This window comes from Eumetopias jubatus, unplaced genomic scaffold (genome assembly GCF_037043125.1).
Source record: "Eumetopias jubatus isolate StellerSeaLion01/CBP00866 unplaced genomic scaffold, mEumJub1_p1.0 scaffold_10, whole genome shotgun sequence".
Taxonomy (NCBI): Eukaryota; Metazoa; Chordata; class Mammalia; order Carnivora; family Otariidae; genus Eumetopias; species Eumetopias jubatus.
The window spans coordinates 23,098,771-23,116,334 of NW_028274816.1; the positions used below are offsets into that span (position 1 = coordinate 23,098,771).

The following is a 17,564-nucleotide window of genomic DNA, read 5'->3' on the forward strand; positions in this document are numbered from 1 at the left end:
CAGCCCTCTCATCCCATTTATTAAAGAAACGGTAAGAAAAGATACAAGCAGGAAAAACACCAACCATCCTTTCACATCAGGCTGAACGAAGCACAGTGATATCTCCCCTTTATCCCCCCACCCCCCCACCCCAATTCCCATCCACGTCAGTTTAAATTTTGAGGTTCTTTGATCGGGAGTACTAGTGGAGAGGGAGTTAGATGAGCGGTGGAGCCTTGATTCTGGCCTCCTCAAAGTCCCAGGAGAAGGAAGCTGCAGGCCCAGTCAATCAAGCAGAAATTGTATTTGGTGGGTCTTGAAGTGGATGCCCACCTCCCGGTTCTGTGGTGGTCAAGCCCCCAGGGAAAGGTATGGCGGTAGAGGACGCCCAGGTCCGAGCTGCTGAAGCACAGTCTGTTCACCAATGCAACATTTCTAGAGAGCAGTGAGCGGATTCTCCAGTGGTGAGCAGGGGACTACATATGAATTGGGACCTGCAGGCCAATGTATCCCTGAGGAAAAGTCCACATGAACAATTCAAGAAACTAGTAAGAAACAAGGGGCAGAAAGCTGTGGGACAAAAGCACAGCAGGCTTCTGGAGAGCTGGAGATCCTTTCTCTCAAGGTCAGGATCATTCCCACCTGCCGTTATCCATCTCCCACATATAACATCTCACCTTCAGTCAAGAAAGCAGAGGAAAAAGATGGCTCATCTGAACTTGAGCCCCAGCTATGTACTTCAGACTGTAGCTCCGCATCTACCCTTACTTGTAACACAGCCCCTGCCCAGAACCATGGTGCCTAAAAACCAAAGTGGTCCTGGAGAGAAAACGGTGTTTAAGGGGGTAACATTCCATTTGGGTACATTGCAGCCATTGGACCCCCTGGTCTGGGGAAAGCAGCTGGGTTTGTGCCAGGGAGGCTCCCCACTCTAGGAAACGGGACCAAAGTCTTGCTTACAGGGCCATTCATCCTTGGAAAGGAAGCTGGGTTTAGACCCAGGGTCCCAGACGGCCTTGCAAAAGGAGCTGGGTTGATACCTACAGGGCCTGCTGGAGAAGAGCCCAGGGGCGCAGGAGCTGACCTGGGGAAAGTAACCTGACCAGGGCCTAATGGGCCAGTAGACCTTGGGAAGGCAGCGGGACTTGGACCCTGCAAGCCACTGGCCCTTGGGAAGTTAGCTGGGTTGGGGCCTAGTGGCCCAGAGGTCCTTGGGAAAATTGCTGGACTTGAGCCCTGGAGGCCAGCAGACCTCTGGAAGGTAGATGGATTCGAAGCCAATGTGCCAGAGGACTGAGAGAAGGAAGCTGGATTCAGGCCCCCTGAACCTGTCCCCCTTGGAAAGGGATTAGCATTTACCCCCATGGGCCCAGCTGGCCTCGAAAAATGAGCTGAATTAGGACCTATGGGGCCAGGAGCCCTGGACATGGATGGATTTGGCCCTGGAAGGCCAATTCCCCGAGAGCCAGGACCCGAGTTTGGGCCTATGGGGCCAGGTACTCTTGCCATAGAGGATGGGCTCGTGCCCATGTTTCCAGAAGCCTGTGAGAAAGCAGCTGAATTTGCTCCTAAAAGACCTGCTGCTCTTAGAATGGGGGCAAGATCTAGGCCTTGAGGTCCAGCCATTCTTAAATTAAGACCAGATCCTGTGCCCAGGAGGCCACCCGCTCTAGTGTCCACATTAGGGCCTGGGCCCAGGCCACCTGCTCTTGGGTTGGGTCCAAGGCCTGGGCCCAGGCCACCTGCTCTTGGGCTGGGCCCAAGGCCCGGGCCTGGAAACATACCCGACCTCGGGGCAGGGTTTGTACCAACGAAGCCTGACCTCAGATTGGGACTTGGTCCTGGTCCCAGGCCAACGGGCCTAGGATTAGGAGGACCATTCCCAGAGGTCAAGAGGACACCTGCTCTCAGGTTGGGCCCAGGCCCAGGGCCCATAGGGCCGCCACTTCTGGGGTCAGGACCCGTTCCCAGGAGACCACCTGACCTTGGGTTGGACATAGGACCCGGCCCTGGGAGACCCCCTAACCTTGGGTTAGACAGAGGCCCTGGACCTGGAAGAGCCCCTGCCCTAGGGTTCAGAGATGGCCCTGGGCCTGGGCCCAAAAGGCCACCAGGCCTTGGGAAAGAAACTGCACCTGCACCAGTGGGATTCATCCCTCTTGGAAAAGAAGCCATGCCAGGGTCACGAGCACCAGCAGGGAAAGGTGCTGGATTTGAAGCCAATGAGCCTGATGAAGTTGGAAAAGGCGATGGGTTCCTTGGAAATGGGGCCAGATTTCCACCAAGAGAACCGGTTGCCATGAGGAAGGGATCAGAATTCATGCCCAGCGGGTGGCCTGTGTTCAAAACAGGACCCCCCTGTGGTCCCAGGGAACCGTCGAGCCGTCCTCGAGGTGGCAACTGAGCACGAGTCCAAGGAGTTGGCCGCTCTCTAGGGAAAATCCGGGGTTCTTTCATACTTTCTTGGGGACGTTGGTGATAATGGGCTTGGGGCGAGTTTTGAAAAGGATCTTGTTTTTGATGAGTGCTGTCACCAGGTACCGGGTGCCAGTCTTGCAGCCAAGCTCATCACAGTCCTGCTCCCCAGGAGTGTGTTTGACAAGAACGGCAAAAGGTTTCTCCAGATGGATGATTTTTCCATACAGGATATGATGCCCCACGATCAGCACAGGGATTCCCTTCGGCAGAACAAGAATGAAATGCCTGAGGTTCAGGGTAAGGTCTTAACACTCAGGTGCCTTCTAGAGATGCTACTGGCGAGCAATGCTGGCACCTCCACTCCCTGGTATGGCTCTACCACTGCTGAAGAGCCACACCAGACAACCACCCTCGTGCCCTTTTTACTCTTTGTCGCCCCAGGTAAGAGAATTTCCACTTTTTAGAACTGTGATTTTCCAGATTCCCCAAAGTTAAATTTCCCTGCTATTGCAGGGGTCGGGGGAGAACAAGCAGATAGCTTAGATTAGCTAGACCTCGAATAACAAACCTGAGGGCAGTCCTCACTCTGGGTCCTGGGAGCACCACCTTGGTGTAGCTTGCTTTCCTGAGGCATTAGGCAGGGAAAGAAAAGTCCCCTCACCTCAGTGGTGTAATGTAGGTCTCCCAGGAGGTTTCCAGCTAATCCAGTGCTGTAGCGAGCCTCGATCTCCCCCTGTAGTTCCATCAGCACCCATTCTGCCAGGCCTCCAGCCCCAGCACTGCAAGCAAAGGGCTGGCGGTTACAATATTTTTGAGGGGTGAAGGATGAATAGTGTCCTACACCACCATTCAAGGCCCAAAGGAACTCTCTGTTGAGCACAAGTTCTTGGAAAATTAGGCAGTGCTAGGCACTGAACTACAGATGAAATGCAAGGATGTGTGCAAGATGCACCTGAGGACCCTGATTCTTCCAGGAAAATTTCAAACCTATATAACCCTAATCATTCAAGCTAAACAAAAAAGTCTCAAAATGTACTCACCTGGAAATAACAATTTGCACCATGAGCTTTCCGTCTTTAAAAAGCAACTGAAAGTAAGCTGTAGAGGAAAAAAAAATTTAGAATAATAATGATAGCTAATATTTATCATGTACTGTGCATGAGGCCTTTTTCTAAAGTGCTTTAGACAGATTTTCTTTCATTCCCCTAACACTGCTATAAGCTGTAAATATTTTTGAATTGACACTGTATGGTCAACATTGCTTAAGATCACCAATGATCAATAATGGTATGGAAAGTAAGTAGATAAGGTCATGTACTTACTAGTCAACGAGCCAGAATTTGAACCTAGAACATACACTATAGCCCACACTGCTGACCCCTGTGCTAACTTGCCTTTCTCAAGAATGTTCTATTTTCTATTCTGAATATTTCTAAAAAAAAAAACTAAATAATTCATTTAGATTTTACTTTTCCCTTTGGTGATATAAAATATGAACTTCAAGTCTAACACTGGTTATATTTCAAGGTTCAAAGGACCTCCTTTAACAAAAGCCAAGAAATGAAAAAGTCCTTCAGGCAACTTTGGTGAATGCTAAATGGTATCTAACATGACTCTCATTATATGCGTTGACCATCTTTGAGGTATACCCTGCCACTCAAATCATTTTATGACACTTTCATTTTATGCAACAGTACCACCTGGTGGCAAGTTTGCAGTACTCTAAAAGAATGGGTTAAAGCGAGTATTTTTTGCCTGAGACAACTGGCTTCACTTGTCTTTCTAGGAAGATAGATTCACGGGGGGAACTGAGGGGTTGGGGGATCTAAACTACACATTCTGTTTAAGTCTTTCCAATAAATCGATGGAACTCAGTGGAAAGTTATTAGTCCAGTGTTTACCAACTGTAGTACTGTATGTTAATAGGTATAATTGTGCTCAAGCTTAGTAAACACTGGATTAAAAAGTTAAACAGGTTTCTTCACTGATACATTAACCTTCATTTTGGATGTCCAGGGAAAAGTATATTGCCAAGAGCCTTAAAGGATGGCAGAACTTCTGTATTCTTGAGCACCAAACATACTTTGGGAACATAAGGTCAGTCAATTCACTGGTCTTCAAATTCAAATATAAACAGTAGCTAATACTTATTGAACTTTTACTATGAATCAGATGCCGTACACGCCCTAGAACCTAGGCCACCTGTCTTTATCTACATTCAAAATCAATACGTTCCCAAAGGAGAAAACCAAGTACTAGTGAGAATGAAAGACATCAAAGCATCAGGCGGGCACGGCAGACATGGTCAGAAGGGCAACAGGGGACCCAGAAGGCATCTGTAAATCAGACCTTCTGCAGCAGCCACCAGGTGTGGTGCTGCTTGAGAACAAATACACGAGGCTCAGGGGCAAAGGTCTTCTGACAAGCTAAGGAGGCCCTACACCACCACCAACTGAACAACCAAAAGCACCTTTAAAATTCTTCTAAGGTTTCTTGAAGAAAGGATTACAATTTAAAACTGGAAGACTTAAAGTCAGGTTCCAGCCTGTAAGTGTAGAACTTTTCACTGTGTCATCATACACAAGTCACTTAATGACCATGGCGCTAACACCTTGATTATCGGATTCATTACACTACTGTGAAGACCATATATATGCAAAAATGCTTTAAAGACAGCTATTTTTTTTAGAGAATGGAAAAAGCAAATTGGTATTTCCACACTGTAATTTTGACTATAATTTAGAGTGGTAGGTGTATTTTAGCCATGAATCAAAAAAACCTCAATAACTAGAAACTGAAGTTGCAAAGTTTCTAAAGGTTAATAAATGCATATAGATTAAAGGGTTCTTGTAACTAAGCTCTTGATGACTGATAATGCACTGTATGTTTTTTGATGAATATAGTAATACATAGGTAGTTTCTGAGAAGCAATCAAGTGTTCATACAGATAAACAAGTTCTGGAAGACCACGGCAGGGAAGGAAATCAATCTTTAAGGCCTTTGGAAACACATCTGAGAGGAGTATGTATGGACTGTTTTAAGGGGATGCAGAAATATTTTTAGTGCATTTCACATTTCCTGAACAGTTTCCTTTTAGAACAGAATTCACAACAGTGGCCCAAGTGGGCAAAGGAAAACAGATGCCCGATAGCTGGATCAGAAGAGCTTTACCCACTTATATAGGAGGCCCTGCCTCAGTAGATCTCTCCATACTGGCAAACATCTAGCAATGCTCCTGAAAATACAAATTCTGGGGCCTACAGCTTCACCATTCTGCTGCTATCCCAAGTCATGCTGGTTAAAAATTGTGCTAGTCCCACTGGGATGTTGCAGATGTGAAGACTAATGAAGTTCAGACCCACTTGTAAGAGTCTAGCTCATAGGAACCTGTGGACTGGCCGGGCTACGTTTATGTACATGGGAGAAACGAAGAGAAGGCATTCCTTTAGCAAATATTAAAACTCTACTTTAGGGGTGCCTGGGTGTTGCAGTTAAATGGCTGGCTCAGGTCATGATCTCAGGGTTGTTGAGACTGAGCCCCATGTTGGCTCCGTGCTCAGCGCAGAGTCTACTTGAGATTCTCTCTCTCCCCCTGCCCCTCCCACTCGTGAATGTGTGCTCTCTCTCAAATTAATCTTCAAAAATCTACTTTAGTGCCTTAAAATAGGCTACTACCTGATTTTTATTATTTTTTTTTTTTTAAAGATTTTATTTATTTATTTGAGAGAGAGAATGAGAGACAGAGAGCATGAGAGGGAGGAGGGTGAGAAGGAGAAGCAGACTCTCTGCTGAGCAGGGAGCCCGATGTGGGACTCGATCCCGGGACTCCAGGATCATGACCTGAGCCGAAGGCAGTCGCTTAACCAACTGAGCCACCCAGGCGCCCTGATTTTTATTATTCTTTTTCTTGCTCCTTGAGATTACTACTCTAGGCAACTTGAATTCTCAGGGCCAGAGTAGGTAGGTCTACCTGGGCACTTCACTGAGGACACACCTGATGGAGACGACAGGGAATGTGTATTTCACTTAATGTGGAGCTCACTAAAGAATCTGATAACACACAGCCCAATCTGTCCCTATACTCTTGACAGTAGGCAGGTAGTAAGAAAACGAACAGGTGAAGTAGTATAATAGAAATTGAATCCTATCAGTAATAACAAATGTAACATCATAAATATTTTCTGTATAACAAAAAAGATTCTAGGGGCGCCTGAGTAGCTCAGTCGGTTAAGCGTCTGCCTTCGGCTCAGGTCATGATCCCGGGGTTCTGGGATCGAGCCCCGCATCGGGCTCCCTGCTCAATGGGAAGCCTGCTTCTCCCTTTCCCACTCCCCGCTTGTGTTCCCTCTCTCGCCGTGTCTCGCTGTCAAATAAAATCTTTATTAAAAAAAAATCCTAAGTCTTCAGTCTCAACTAATTCCAACATTAAAGACAAGTAGAACAATTTCTACATGTTTATTCTAAGATACTGCTTGTACAGAAATTGCAGATTTATTAAAAACCTTTGAAGACATAGCCTGAAAAATACACCCTATCAAATCATGAAACTAAAAGGAGTCATTGGAACATTTGGTGAGGGCCAACTTGTCTTTGGTTAAGAATAATAATTCTAAGTTGACAATATGTGTAACTGTGGAGCCAAGGAAAAATTTCTGCAATGTCACTTTTTGAAAGATGTTTAATTCACTGTACCTCAGAGTGGAGTCTCATAGGCCACAACTAGTGTGGGCCTGGAGTGATGGCAAAGTGGGGAGGCAGGGGAACAAACCTCTTTCCCCTGAAATGAATTATTTCAACTCCTCCCACCCCCATATCTCAAAAGAGGAAATTTTTTCCTGCTTAATTTTTCCAGGCCTTCACATCACTAAACAATATAATTTTATATTCCTAACTTACCAAGTTTAGCTTTTTTTTTTTGGAATTTATTTATTTATTTGACAGAGACACAGCAAGAAAGGAACACAAGCAGGGGGAGGGAACACAAGCCAGGGGAGCGGCAGGCAGAGGGAGAGGGAGAAGCAGGCTTCCCTCGGAGCAGGCAGCCCAATGAGGGCTTGATCCATTCCAGGATCCTGGAATCATGACCTGATGCTTTAATGACTGAGCCACACACGCACTCCTCAAGTTTAGCTTTCTAAAGGAAACTTTTTCTAAAGTACTTTAAATATTCTAATTAACTCTCAATATTTTCCTGTTTAAAAGGAAAAAAAAAGGTCATTTCTGGGGCTTCAAAATTTGTAGAAATTTCTTGCCCCAAGTCATCCTAAGACATGAAGCCAGTCTGGGGGTCCCAGGTAAAGTCAACACACTACTGCTTCTCAGAACAGTGGTCCGATAACTTTAAGACCCCCGAACAAACTACAGCACAGCAAAAGATTCAGAATTTCAAAACCAATTCAGAGCCACACTGGATGCCCCACTCAAAATTCAAAGATTTAAGTGGAACTGTATCAATCTGGGACATACCTTATTTAACTGTCTTTGACTTCTACCTCTACTTTGAGTTTAGTTACTATGAAAGTTATTACTAAAAACCTGAAGGAAAAAAAAGACCCTGAAAAAAATCAGAGTATAAACACAATTTAAGAAGAAAAATCCAGGCAGAGCATTATAATACAAAAAGCTTCATTTCTACCATAGCTAAATTTCTGTGGAGACTTATCTGATTTTCTGGTTTCATCTTGAGAACAACCTTAACAACATAAGCACTCTTATTCCCATTTTACAGATGAGGAAACATGGTTAGAGAAACTAAAGGTTAAGTAACTGGTCACAGAGCTAGTAAGTGGGATGTTACCTTAACCCCTCCACAATATGGCTTCTCCAGCAGTCCTCTCTCACAAACCCTCAAATACAGTACTTCTGTATAACTTCTGATTGTTTTACAAAGATCAGTAACCTACACAACTACCAGCCAAAGTACCTATTATATCTCTGGGGTAGGCAGTCAAAAACAAGCCTTTTTATCATATTCAATTGATGAGATTTAGAGATCTACTCAATGTCACCTCCAAGACTGAAAACTAAGTATAAGGCAAAACAAGCCAAAAGAACAGAGGACATTCTTTGTCACAGATTCATTTTAATCTTCAACAAAATTAAGTCTCTTATAGTTTACTTTCTAAATTGTTAAATGTTAAATTGTTCAGATTACTAATGTCTTACAGACAACAGAATGAATGAGCAATGATCCTCATAATGGTAACTGCCTCTAAAATAGTGTGGCAGAAGTGTGATATGGATCCAATTAAAGAGAACATATACAGCTTTTACCCAAACAAGGGACTCAATGGTAACTAAAAATAATTCAATTTTACTAGGGCTAAGTAGTATTTTATAAATTTTCATTACAGCCTTTCTTCTTGTATTTTTTTAAGATAGGGAATAAAAGCTTTAACTTTACAATTCTTAATATAAAAATTCATTTTTTATTTTAAAAAATTAAATACATGACACAAAAGGTTTTCAAATTGCTAGACCAACACTTAGCATTTACTGAGCTTTTATTCAGTCCCAGGGACAGTTGTTTAGGAATGCAGGGAGAACTCAAGTCGTCAGACCTGGATTCTGTCACTTCTCCTAAGTGTGACATGGGATTAATACTCTAACCTTCTAAGTTTGTTTCCCCACCAATAAATTGGGCATAAGAAAGAATCTATCCCAAAGGGCTGTTGTGAAATTTAATGAGGCTATGAATGGGAAGTCCTCAGCACAGTGCCTAAAACACGTAAGCCTTTAGGGTCAAACAACTTATTACCGGCAGGGAATGTGGCATTTTCTTAGTATATGTTCAACAGAATATCTAAATGCTATACTGTATAATTATCTTAATGTTTATAGTGGAGTAAACTTTCCTACAAAAGCAGCAGGTTATCAGAGTAAAACCAAGTTTACATAAATGGGAGAAAAATTCAAACATGACAGTCAAGGTTCACCAAACTGCTTCAAGGATTAAGTTCTGAAAGTTTTTTTTCTCTTTTCTCTAAAGATACCTATTTTTCTATGTGCCTTTCCATTAAATGAACAATTCAGGAAGTTTTCATATACAAATGAATCAGATTATTTTTATTAGCAGTGTTATTGTGGTTTGTGACTGAAGGGGATGGTCTAAGTTTCAAAAGGAAAATCTTGTCTCCTGACAGGCTTATGTCATTAAACACTAAAATTCTGTTTCCAAATGAGAAGCTTGCTCCCCCTCCAAAAAGGGGCTATAGAGGGTAGGTGGAAATGAATGCTTCCAAACTTTTCATTAGTGAAGACTGTGTTCAAAAACATGTGTGGATACTATGCATACACGTGGTACTTTCCCATCACATTTTAGGATTCCCATGATGGGGGGAATCAATTACTGGTATTTGTAGACAATGGGTGGAAAAGATGGCTTCAGTCGATCTGAGTTACTCCAGTTTTCTCCATCTTCTGCTACTCTGCAGCCCCATCTCAACCCTTCCTCCTCTTACTGCTATGACCCCCTATCTTCCCCAAAGCCCCTCTTTCAGAGCCCTGCTGGAGGTCTCACACTATCCTGGATTCTCCTCCCACCGAATCCCATCTTCTCCACCCTCTCCTCCGACCCCCTCCCATCCCTTCAGCAGGAGCTACAAAACACTTCCTATGTCTAGTCCCGCCCACTTTCTGGGACTTCTCAATCCGCTTCCCCTCTCTTCCCCAACCCCCCTTCCAATTCACCCCCAGACTTTCGCTGGGACCTCCTACCAACCTATTTAACCCTTCCTCCTACCTCCCAAGAAAACTATTCTTTAAACTGCATTCCTCCACACCCCTCAAACCGTCCACCCTCCTCCCAAAGATTACTCTTTAAACGTTGTTCTTCTACAACCCCCACTCTCCAAATCGTTCCCTGTTTTCTCTTCAATCTGAAGTACTTAGCTCCTCCAGGACCCGACCCCACCCCACTGTTTAGTCTCTCACTCCGCCCACAAAAGAACCTGGATCACTCTTCCTTCTAACCACCCTCCCAATGATCTCTCCCAGCAGCTTCCCCCGCGACTTAAAATGTCCCCTTGAACAAACCTCACAGTCCTACTCCCCCAACCCTCCCACCAAGTCCCCTGATATTCCCGCTACTTTCTGGGTTCCAGTTATACTCCGCTCCCACAAGCCTCTCATGCTGGACTCCCTCCCCACCCGGGGAAGAGCCCCTTCCCGCACGTACCTCGAGGTTCCGGCCCGCGCCGCCCCCTTCTCCGTCCTCCGCCCGCGCTCGGCCACCCTTTCCGCCCTCTCTCGCTCCGCCCCGCTCGCTCCCTTCCTTCCCTCCGCCTTCCGTCTATACACCGCTCCCTTCCCCCCACAATTCCTGGTCCTCCCACCCCGGGGGGCCCTCTGGGTTCGCCCCCACCTCTGCGCGGCTCTCCTCGCTCCCCTCCCCCTTCCCAGCCGCCCCTCCCCCTCCCGCCGCTCCCCGCCCCTCGGCTCGCCATTCTTCTCCTCGAGCCGAGCGCCCCACCCGGCCCCAGCTCCCTAGCTTCCCGCTCCCTCGCACCCTCGCCCCCATCCCCGGCTCAGCCCTCGCTCCCCGCGGCCTCCCGCGCACCCCGCCCGCGGCCTGACCTGCAATGGCGGCCGCCGAGCGCGGCGCCGCGCGGCCAACGGGCGACAACCGAACCTCCCGCCGCCGTCGCCGCCGCCGCGAGCACTGCCTGCGCACTTCCGGCCTTGCGCCGCAAGCACTTCCGGGGCAGAGCACGCGAGGGCGCGCGCACGTGGGGCCGCGGCAGAGAGAGGCGAGCCCCCATCTGTAGGTGAGTTGGGGAATGGGTATGGGAAGCTGGCGGGAGAGAAAGGAATTTGAGTTGTGGGGTGCGGCCTGCCTGAGGCCGACGCCGGTGGAGCTCGCAGTTCCCCTTGTGCCTCGGCCTGGTGGGGGCTACTCCGTAGATTGCCGAAGAAGGAAAGGGCGGTGGAATTCTAGCGCGCGCTGCAGACGCCCTCTTAGCCGGGCCGGGCCAAGCCGAACGCGCCTGTTCTGCCCGTGGGTTCCTAACCTTGAAGGAAGACCAGTGAGGGGCAAACCAGAGTCGGCCCCTCTCTTCGCCGAGTGTGTATGTTTGCGGCGGTGGGGAGGGGATAGTTGACAGATGCCAGACTAAGTCCCGTCGCTTCCTTCCCTTGAGGAGCTCTTGGTGCTGCCTGCCCCATCAGCCTCACTTCCCTACCTTAGCTTGAGTCTGTAATTTGGAAACTTAGCGTGCTATAAAGTTAGGGAGAAGTGTTCATAAAATGCAGATTCCTAGTCTTCCTCCCCCCTACCCCCATCCTCCCCCCAACCAAGAGATTGGAATTCTGGAGCTGTGGAGTAGGACCCAGAATCCTGCATTTTTACTTTATTTTATTTTTAAAAATTTTTGAAGACTTTATTTGAGAGAGAGAGAGAGAGAACATGAGAGGGGGGAGGGTCAGGGAAAAGCGGGGAGCCCGATGTGGGACTCGATCCCGGGACTCAGGATCACATCCTGAGCCGAAGGCAGCCGCCCAACCACCTGAGCCACCCAGGCGCCCCTTCTGCATTTTTATTTTTATTTTTTTATTTTTAAGATTTTATTTATTTGTCAGAGAGCACAAGCAGGGGGAACAGCAGGCAGAGGGAGAAGCAGGCTCCCCACTGAGCAAGGAGCCTGATTTGGGACTCTATCCCAGGAGACCTGAGCCAAAGGCAGACGCTTAACCGACTGAGCCACCCAGGTTTCCCAGAATCCTGTATTTTTTTTTTTTTAATTTTATTTATTTGACAGAGAGAGAGAGACACACAGTGAGAGAGGGAACACAAGCCGGGGGAGTGGGAGAGGGAGAAGCAGGCTTCCCGTAGAGCAGGGAGCCCAATGCGGGGCTCAATCCCTGGACCCTGGGATCATGACCTGAGCCGAAGGCAGATGCTTAACGACCGAGCCACCCAGGCACCCCAGAATCCTGTATTTTTAAAAACCATTTTTTCCAGATGATTTTGATGCAGGAGTTCTGTGGACTTGACTTTGAGAGACTGATTTAGGCTGTCAATATTTCTGGCTTCTTGAGAGCGTTAGTGGTGTTTACCCTCCTCTTCACCCCCCTCCCCCCGCCCAGCCCCCAAAACCTCACACACAAATAGAAAGGAGTACCTTAGCTTCTGCCTCTAATACAATTGCTCAGCACGATGTGCCTCCCTTCCTTTAGGTGCACACTCTCAATTAGAGAACGAGGTTATGTTCAGTCTTACATCACCCTTCTTTCCCACAGTACTTCAGGTAATTGGCAGGATTGTTAGGAGTCTGGGACATGCTCTATATGTTGATGTTTTCGTTTTTAGCTGAAGCATCCTGTGCTTCTGGAGATGGTTTCGTAGATTCTTGTGTGGGGTGTGAAAGCATCGTTGGTTAGATATTTAGAAGTGAACCTCAGTGAGATGCAGTTGGACTCTTCCATCCAGGACAGTGAAAAGAAATAATACACGTGACACGCTGCTATTAACGTTTAACAATAATGACTCTTTTTCCCCTCCCCCAGGAATGGGTGAATTTAAGGTCCATCGAGTACGTTTCTTTAATTATGTTCCATCAGGGATCCGCTGCGTGGCTTACAATAACCAGTCAAACAGATTGGCTGTTTCTCGAACAGATGGCACTGTGGAAATTTATAACTTGTCAGCAAACTACTTTCAGGAAAAAGTAAGTCATTTGGAAGCCTGATTCCGTGTTGCTGAGTTAATTTTCTTAAGTTCAGTTGTACATCTTGTATGTATTTGTATTCAAAGAGATCAAAAGAAAGTGACTCTCTGGAGTTGTTTAGAACTATGTAATTTGTGTAATAAATATGCAGTCTCTTGTCTGAGCTCAGAGTTTTAATCTGTAATGTCAGAAAGATTCTACCTAGGAGTTGTGGTGGCTCACTGTCATTTGGAAACTGAGGTTTGCTGGATCTTTTGGGCACAACAAAAAGGGAAACTGTCAAGCCCATTGCTTTCTATCAGTCTCTGCACTGCTGCAACTTTGGTAAGGTGTCATTTCCTGCTGGGGTTGTCAGTATCCGTTTCATTGTTAATTCAGAAAAAACGATGAAACATCTTAGTATCAAACTTTCTGGTGACATAATGGTAGGAAGATGAATTTCTAAGTTCATCTGTCTGAGAGAATGTAGACTTAAATGCCTATATTTGGGAGTAAATGAGGAAAATACTGTTCGGGTGTATGTAGAGGTTATTTTTCAAAGGCACTGATTACTGATTTCCGGTGCAACAAAATAATTCATTTCACATTTACTGTGTTATGCATCTAGGCACTGAATGGATGTCTGTGAATGGATAGCTGGATAAATGAATGAATTCAGTGCCCATCAGCCTAGTACTTGGAATTTAGGCACCCTGCAGTTGTTTCTAAATGAGTGAGTGGCAAGTGTTAGGCATTATGACAAGTGTCAGAAGCCCTACCTTGAAGGAGCTCAATGTCCCGTGGGGGAAATAGGAGTATACAATCTCCAAACAGTACGCAAATTTTATGATAAAGCTAAGCACAGACATAAAATCTTAGTGGAGAGTTGCTTTACTCTAATGATGTGAGTTTAGTAATCCTGGAAAGGGGTGACTTACTGAGTTGAACCCTGAAGAACCAAGAGTTAAAAAATTGGTCATCACCACAAATAGGTCATATTCTGTACTATGAAAAACGTCCTATGGTACATGCTTGTTGCACTCTGTGATATTTCTTGTCATTTATGATGATTAAAATTATAATAGTTCGTATGTTTAATGTTTTTCTTCCCCACTGAATTTCAAATTTTATGAAGGGACCATGTCACTGATATTGATGACTGCATTCCCAGCATTTAGCAAGTGCCTAGTACAGAGCCACTCCTGAATTAATAATTGTTTAATGAGTATTTCAACCATTCTTAGTATCTCATTTTTTTCTCTCACCTCTTCTTTTCTCAACAATAGTTAATTCAGTTTAGTCTTTTGCTTTCTCTACTATTAGTCCTTTCCCTACTATTGTTAATCATTCTCAGAGCAAGAGTAGGGACTAGGAATAGGAATGAAAATGTTCGTTCTTTTCTTTTTAAGATTTTATGTATTTATTTGAGAAGAGAGCAAGTGCGCACACAAGCAGGGCAGCGGCAGAGGGAGTGAGAGAAGCAGGCTCCCCGCCGAGCAGGGCTCAATCCCAGGACCCTGGTATCATGACCTGAGCCAAACGTGGACAGACGCTTAACAGACTGAGCCACCCAGGTGTCCCGAGAATTAAAATTGTTCTCTTCACATTTGACTTTGGCACTTTGGGCAAGCTGCTTAACCCACAAGTACTTGTGTCATTTCAAGTTAAGAGAAGAAAAATTGTATCCACTCAGTCCCTCTGATGCTGAGCAGATACAAGAATAAAATGCCTTGATATGTATGAAAACTTCTGTAAGTGTTGAGAAAGCACTTAGAAATCTGAGACTTAATGAAATGCTGGATTGAGCTGCATTATTATTTTTAAAATGTTTAAGCTTATTCCTTTTTTTTTTTTTAATTTAGTAATCTCTACACCCATCCAATGTGGGGCTCAAACTCACAACCCTGAGATCAAGAGTTGTATGCTCTTCTCACTGAGCCAGCCAGGCACCTCCATTTATTTTATTTTCTTAATTTTAATGGTAAAATTGACACTATAAACAGCATTTATTTAAAGTATATACACTGGGGCGCCTGGGTGGCTCAGTTGGTCAAGAGTCTGCCTTGGCTGAGGTCATGATCCCGGAGTCCGAGGATTGAGCCCCGCATTGGGCTCCCTGCTCAGCGGGGAGTCTGCTGCTCCCTCTCCCTTTCTTCTTCCCCTGGCTTGTGTTCTCTCTCTGTCTCTCTCTCTCTGAAATAAATAAAATCTTTTTTTTTAAAGATTTTATTTATTTATTTGACAGAGGCACAGCAAGAGAGGGAACACAAGCTGGGGGAGTGGGAGAGAGAGAAGCAGTGCTAGATGGGAACCTGATGCGGGGCTCCATCCCAGGACCCTGGGATCATGACCTGAGCTGAAGCCAGATGCTTAACGACTGAGCCACCCAGGAGCCCCATAAATGAAATCTAAAATAAAGTCTATACGTTGATAACTTTGACATACGTAAGCTTTTGAAATCCAGGATAGTTACATTTTTTTTTTAAATCGGATATGTCAAATATAATTGTATATAAACTTTATTCTACTGAAAAGGTTTTACAGAACAAGTCCTGGAAAGAGAAACAAAACCAACTGTGAGCACCTGGGTGACTCAGTCGATTGGGTGTCTGCCTTTGGCTCAGGTCATGATCCTGGAGTCCTGGGATCGAGCCCCGCATGGGGTTCCCTGCTCAGCAGGGAGTCTGCTTCTGCCTCTGCCCTTTATCCTGCTCGTGTTCTCTCTCTCTCAAATAAATAAAATATATTTAAAAAAAGAAAAAACCCAACTGTATAGGTGACTAAAATTTGAATTTAAAAAATGAAAATCTTAATAAACATAATCTTCTGGTAGCACAAAACCCCACACTGGTTATTTCTAGGGAAGTGTTTTAATTTTTACCCCCATGTTACCTGTGACCACTCAGTGCTGCTAGCTGATTAATTCATGGTGAGTTGACAAGTTCCTGTGTTTCTGTAGTTTTTTCCAGGTCATGAATCTCGGGCTACAGAAGCTCTGTGTTGGGCAAAAGGACAGCGACTCTTTAGTGCTGGACTCAATGGAGAAATTATTGAGTATGATTTGCAGGCATTAAACATCAAGTATGCCGTGGATGCCTTTGGAGGACCCATTTGGAGCATGGCTATCAGTCCCCATGGTTCTCAGCTTTTGGTCAGTAAGCAAGTATTGGTAATTTAAAGATTTTACTTTTAAGTAATCTCTATACCCAACCTGGGGCTTGAATTCACGACCCTGAGATCAAGAGTTGCGCGCTCTACCGACCGAGCCAGCCAGGCACCCCAACTATTAGTAATTTAAAGGAAGATTTCTCTTGTGCTTACTTGAAGTTTTTTCTCTGTGTTCACAGGAGAGTAGAGTTAAATTATATTAATGACGTGTAGCAACTCCAATCTGAGGTACATTCCAGCAACCCCAGTAAAAGATTGGAGTTGATATTGGGGATTAAAAAGCACTTATCCTGGGGCACCTGGGTGGCTCAGATGGTTAGGCGTCTGCCTTCGGCTCGGGTCATGATCCCGGGGTCCTGGGATCGAGCCCCACATCGGGCTCCCTGTTGAGCGGGGAGCCTGCTTCTCCCTCTGCCTCTGCCTGCCGCCCCCCCGTCGGCCCTTGTACTCTCTCTCTCTCTTTTTCAGATAAAAAAAGAAACTTAAAAAATTAAAAAAAAATCACTTGTCATTTTGCATCCTTTCTGCTGCTACTTTGGACCTCATTTATTCATTTATGAAATGAGAGGCTTAGTTTGGTTCAGCATTTCTCAAACTGTACTTTGGAATTCGGAGATGTGAACTCTCTTTTGTTGTATTGTGCTTTATGTTTTATGGTAAATAGCATTAGAATATGGCTTGTTAACATGAAATCCTTTCGTAGATTCACAACACACTGAAGTCTGTTAAAAGTTCTGGGAGGTCCTTCCACAAGTTAACTTATGGAACTATGTTTTACCACAGTGTTTCTCAAAAATTGTTTGAGTGCAGACTGAGAAGACAGCCCCCTCCCCCCACACACACACTTGTTATTAAAATGGGTGCTTCCAGATACTTCATTTTCTGGGATTCTGTGATTCTTGTTTGATTTGCACTAATTTATACAACATCTTGACATGTCTCCATTTAGGTTGTATAGTTAATGGGTATTTTATTTAGGCCATGGGTCTCTAGAAGATACATGCTGTGAAATCCTACTTCTTTTTCATGTCCTGTATAGGATTTGGGCCACTGATTAGCCTGTTTTCTAGCTAGGACATGAAGGCTGCCAAGAATACCCTCTCAGTGTCTTGGTACCAGTAAGTTTTTTGTTCTCTCACATAGTATTTTTCTTTTTCACTGCAAGTGACAGCTTTAGGGAAGAAATGTTTATATTTGTAGAAAGATATATTTAGTTACACAAAATGCTTGTCTTTTCTATTTTCTGTTTCTCTTTCTCTAATAGGTTGGCTGTGAAGACGGATCCGTGAAGCTATTTCAAATCACCCTAGACAAAATCCAGTTTGAAAGAAATTTTGATCGGCAGAAAAGTAAGCG

At 45.1% G+C, this 17,564-nt stretch overlaps 3 protein-coding genes across 3 annotated transcripts in view; 1 reads left to right on the forward strand and 2 right to left on the reverse strand.

Annotated features, from left to right (window-relative positions):
* Positions 1 to 128: 128 nt before the first annotated feature.
* Positions 129 to 2,436, reverse strand: DERPC (DERPC proline and glycine rich nuclear protein). Its single transcript, XM_088027454.1, has 2 exons — positions 2,094 to 2,436; positions 129 to 1,901 (listed from the first exon to the last, which is right to left on the reverse strand). Exons 1-2 carry the CDS (start codon positions 2,434 to 2,436, stop codon positions 817 to 819), a joined length of 1,428 nt encoding a protein of 475 aa, XP_087883580.1. The 3' UTR covers positions 129 to 816.
* Positions 2,433 to 11,068, reverse strand: CHTF8 (chromosome transmission fidelity factor 8). The gene is made up of 4 exons (XM_028095320.2): positions 10,972 to 11,068; positions 3,438 to 3,495; positions 3,059 to 3,176; positions 2,433 to 2,657 (listed from the first exon to the last, which is right to left on the reverse strand). Exons 2-4 carry the CDS (start codon positions 3,458 to 3,460, stop codon positions 2,433 to 2,435), a joined length of 366 nt encoding a protein of 121 aa, XP_027951121.1. The 5' UTR covers positions 3,461 to 3,495; positions 10,972 to 11,068.
* A 15-nt stretch (positions 11,069 to 11,083) lies between these two features.
* UTP4 (UTP4 small subunit processome component) overlaps positions 11,084 to 17,564 on the forward strand; it is a 35,157-nt gene continuing 28,676 nt past the window's right edge. The window contains exons 1-4 of the mRNA XM_028095238.2: positions 11,084 to 11,162; positions 12,901 to 13,061; positions 16,000 to 16,191; positions 17,473 to 17,557. Coding sequence (XP_027951039.1) covers positions 12,903 to 13,061; positions 16,000 to 16,191; positions 17,473 to 17,557 — 436 coding nt within the window. The 5' untranslated portion in view covers positions 11,084 to 11,162; positions 12,901 to 12,902. The remainder of the gene's footprint in view (positions 11,163 to 12,900; positions 13,062 to 15,999; positions 16,192 to 17,472; positions 17,558 to 17,564) is intronic.

Bases quoted from the DNA above. Each gene is read 5' to 3' on its own strand.
- DERPC (XM_088027454.1), bottom strand. From the start codon at position 2,436: ATGAAAGAACCCCGGATTTTCCCTAGAGAGCGGCCAACTCCTTGGACT. The intron at 1,902-2,093 runs CTGGTGGCCTTT...TGGGCCCTGGGC, and splicing joins TGCAGTTTCTTTCCCAAGGC to CTGGGCCCAACCTGAGAGCA.
- CHTF8 (XM_028095320.2), bottom strand. From the start codon at position 3,460: ATGGTGCAAATTGTTATTTCCAG. The intron at 3,177-3,437 runs GTGAGTACATTT...CTTTGCTTGCAG, and splicing joins GTGCAAATTGTTATTTCCAG to TGCTGGGGCTGGAGGCCTGG. The intron at 2,658-3,058 runs GTGAGGGGACTT...GTTCTGCCGAAG, and splicing joins ACCTACATTACACCACTGAG to GGAATCCCTGTGCTGATCGT.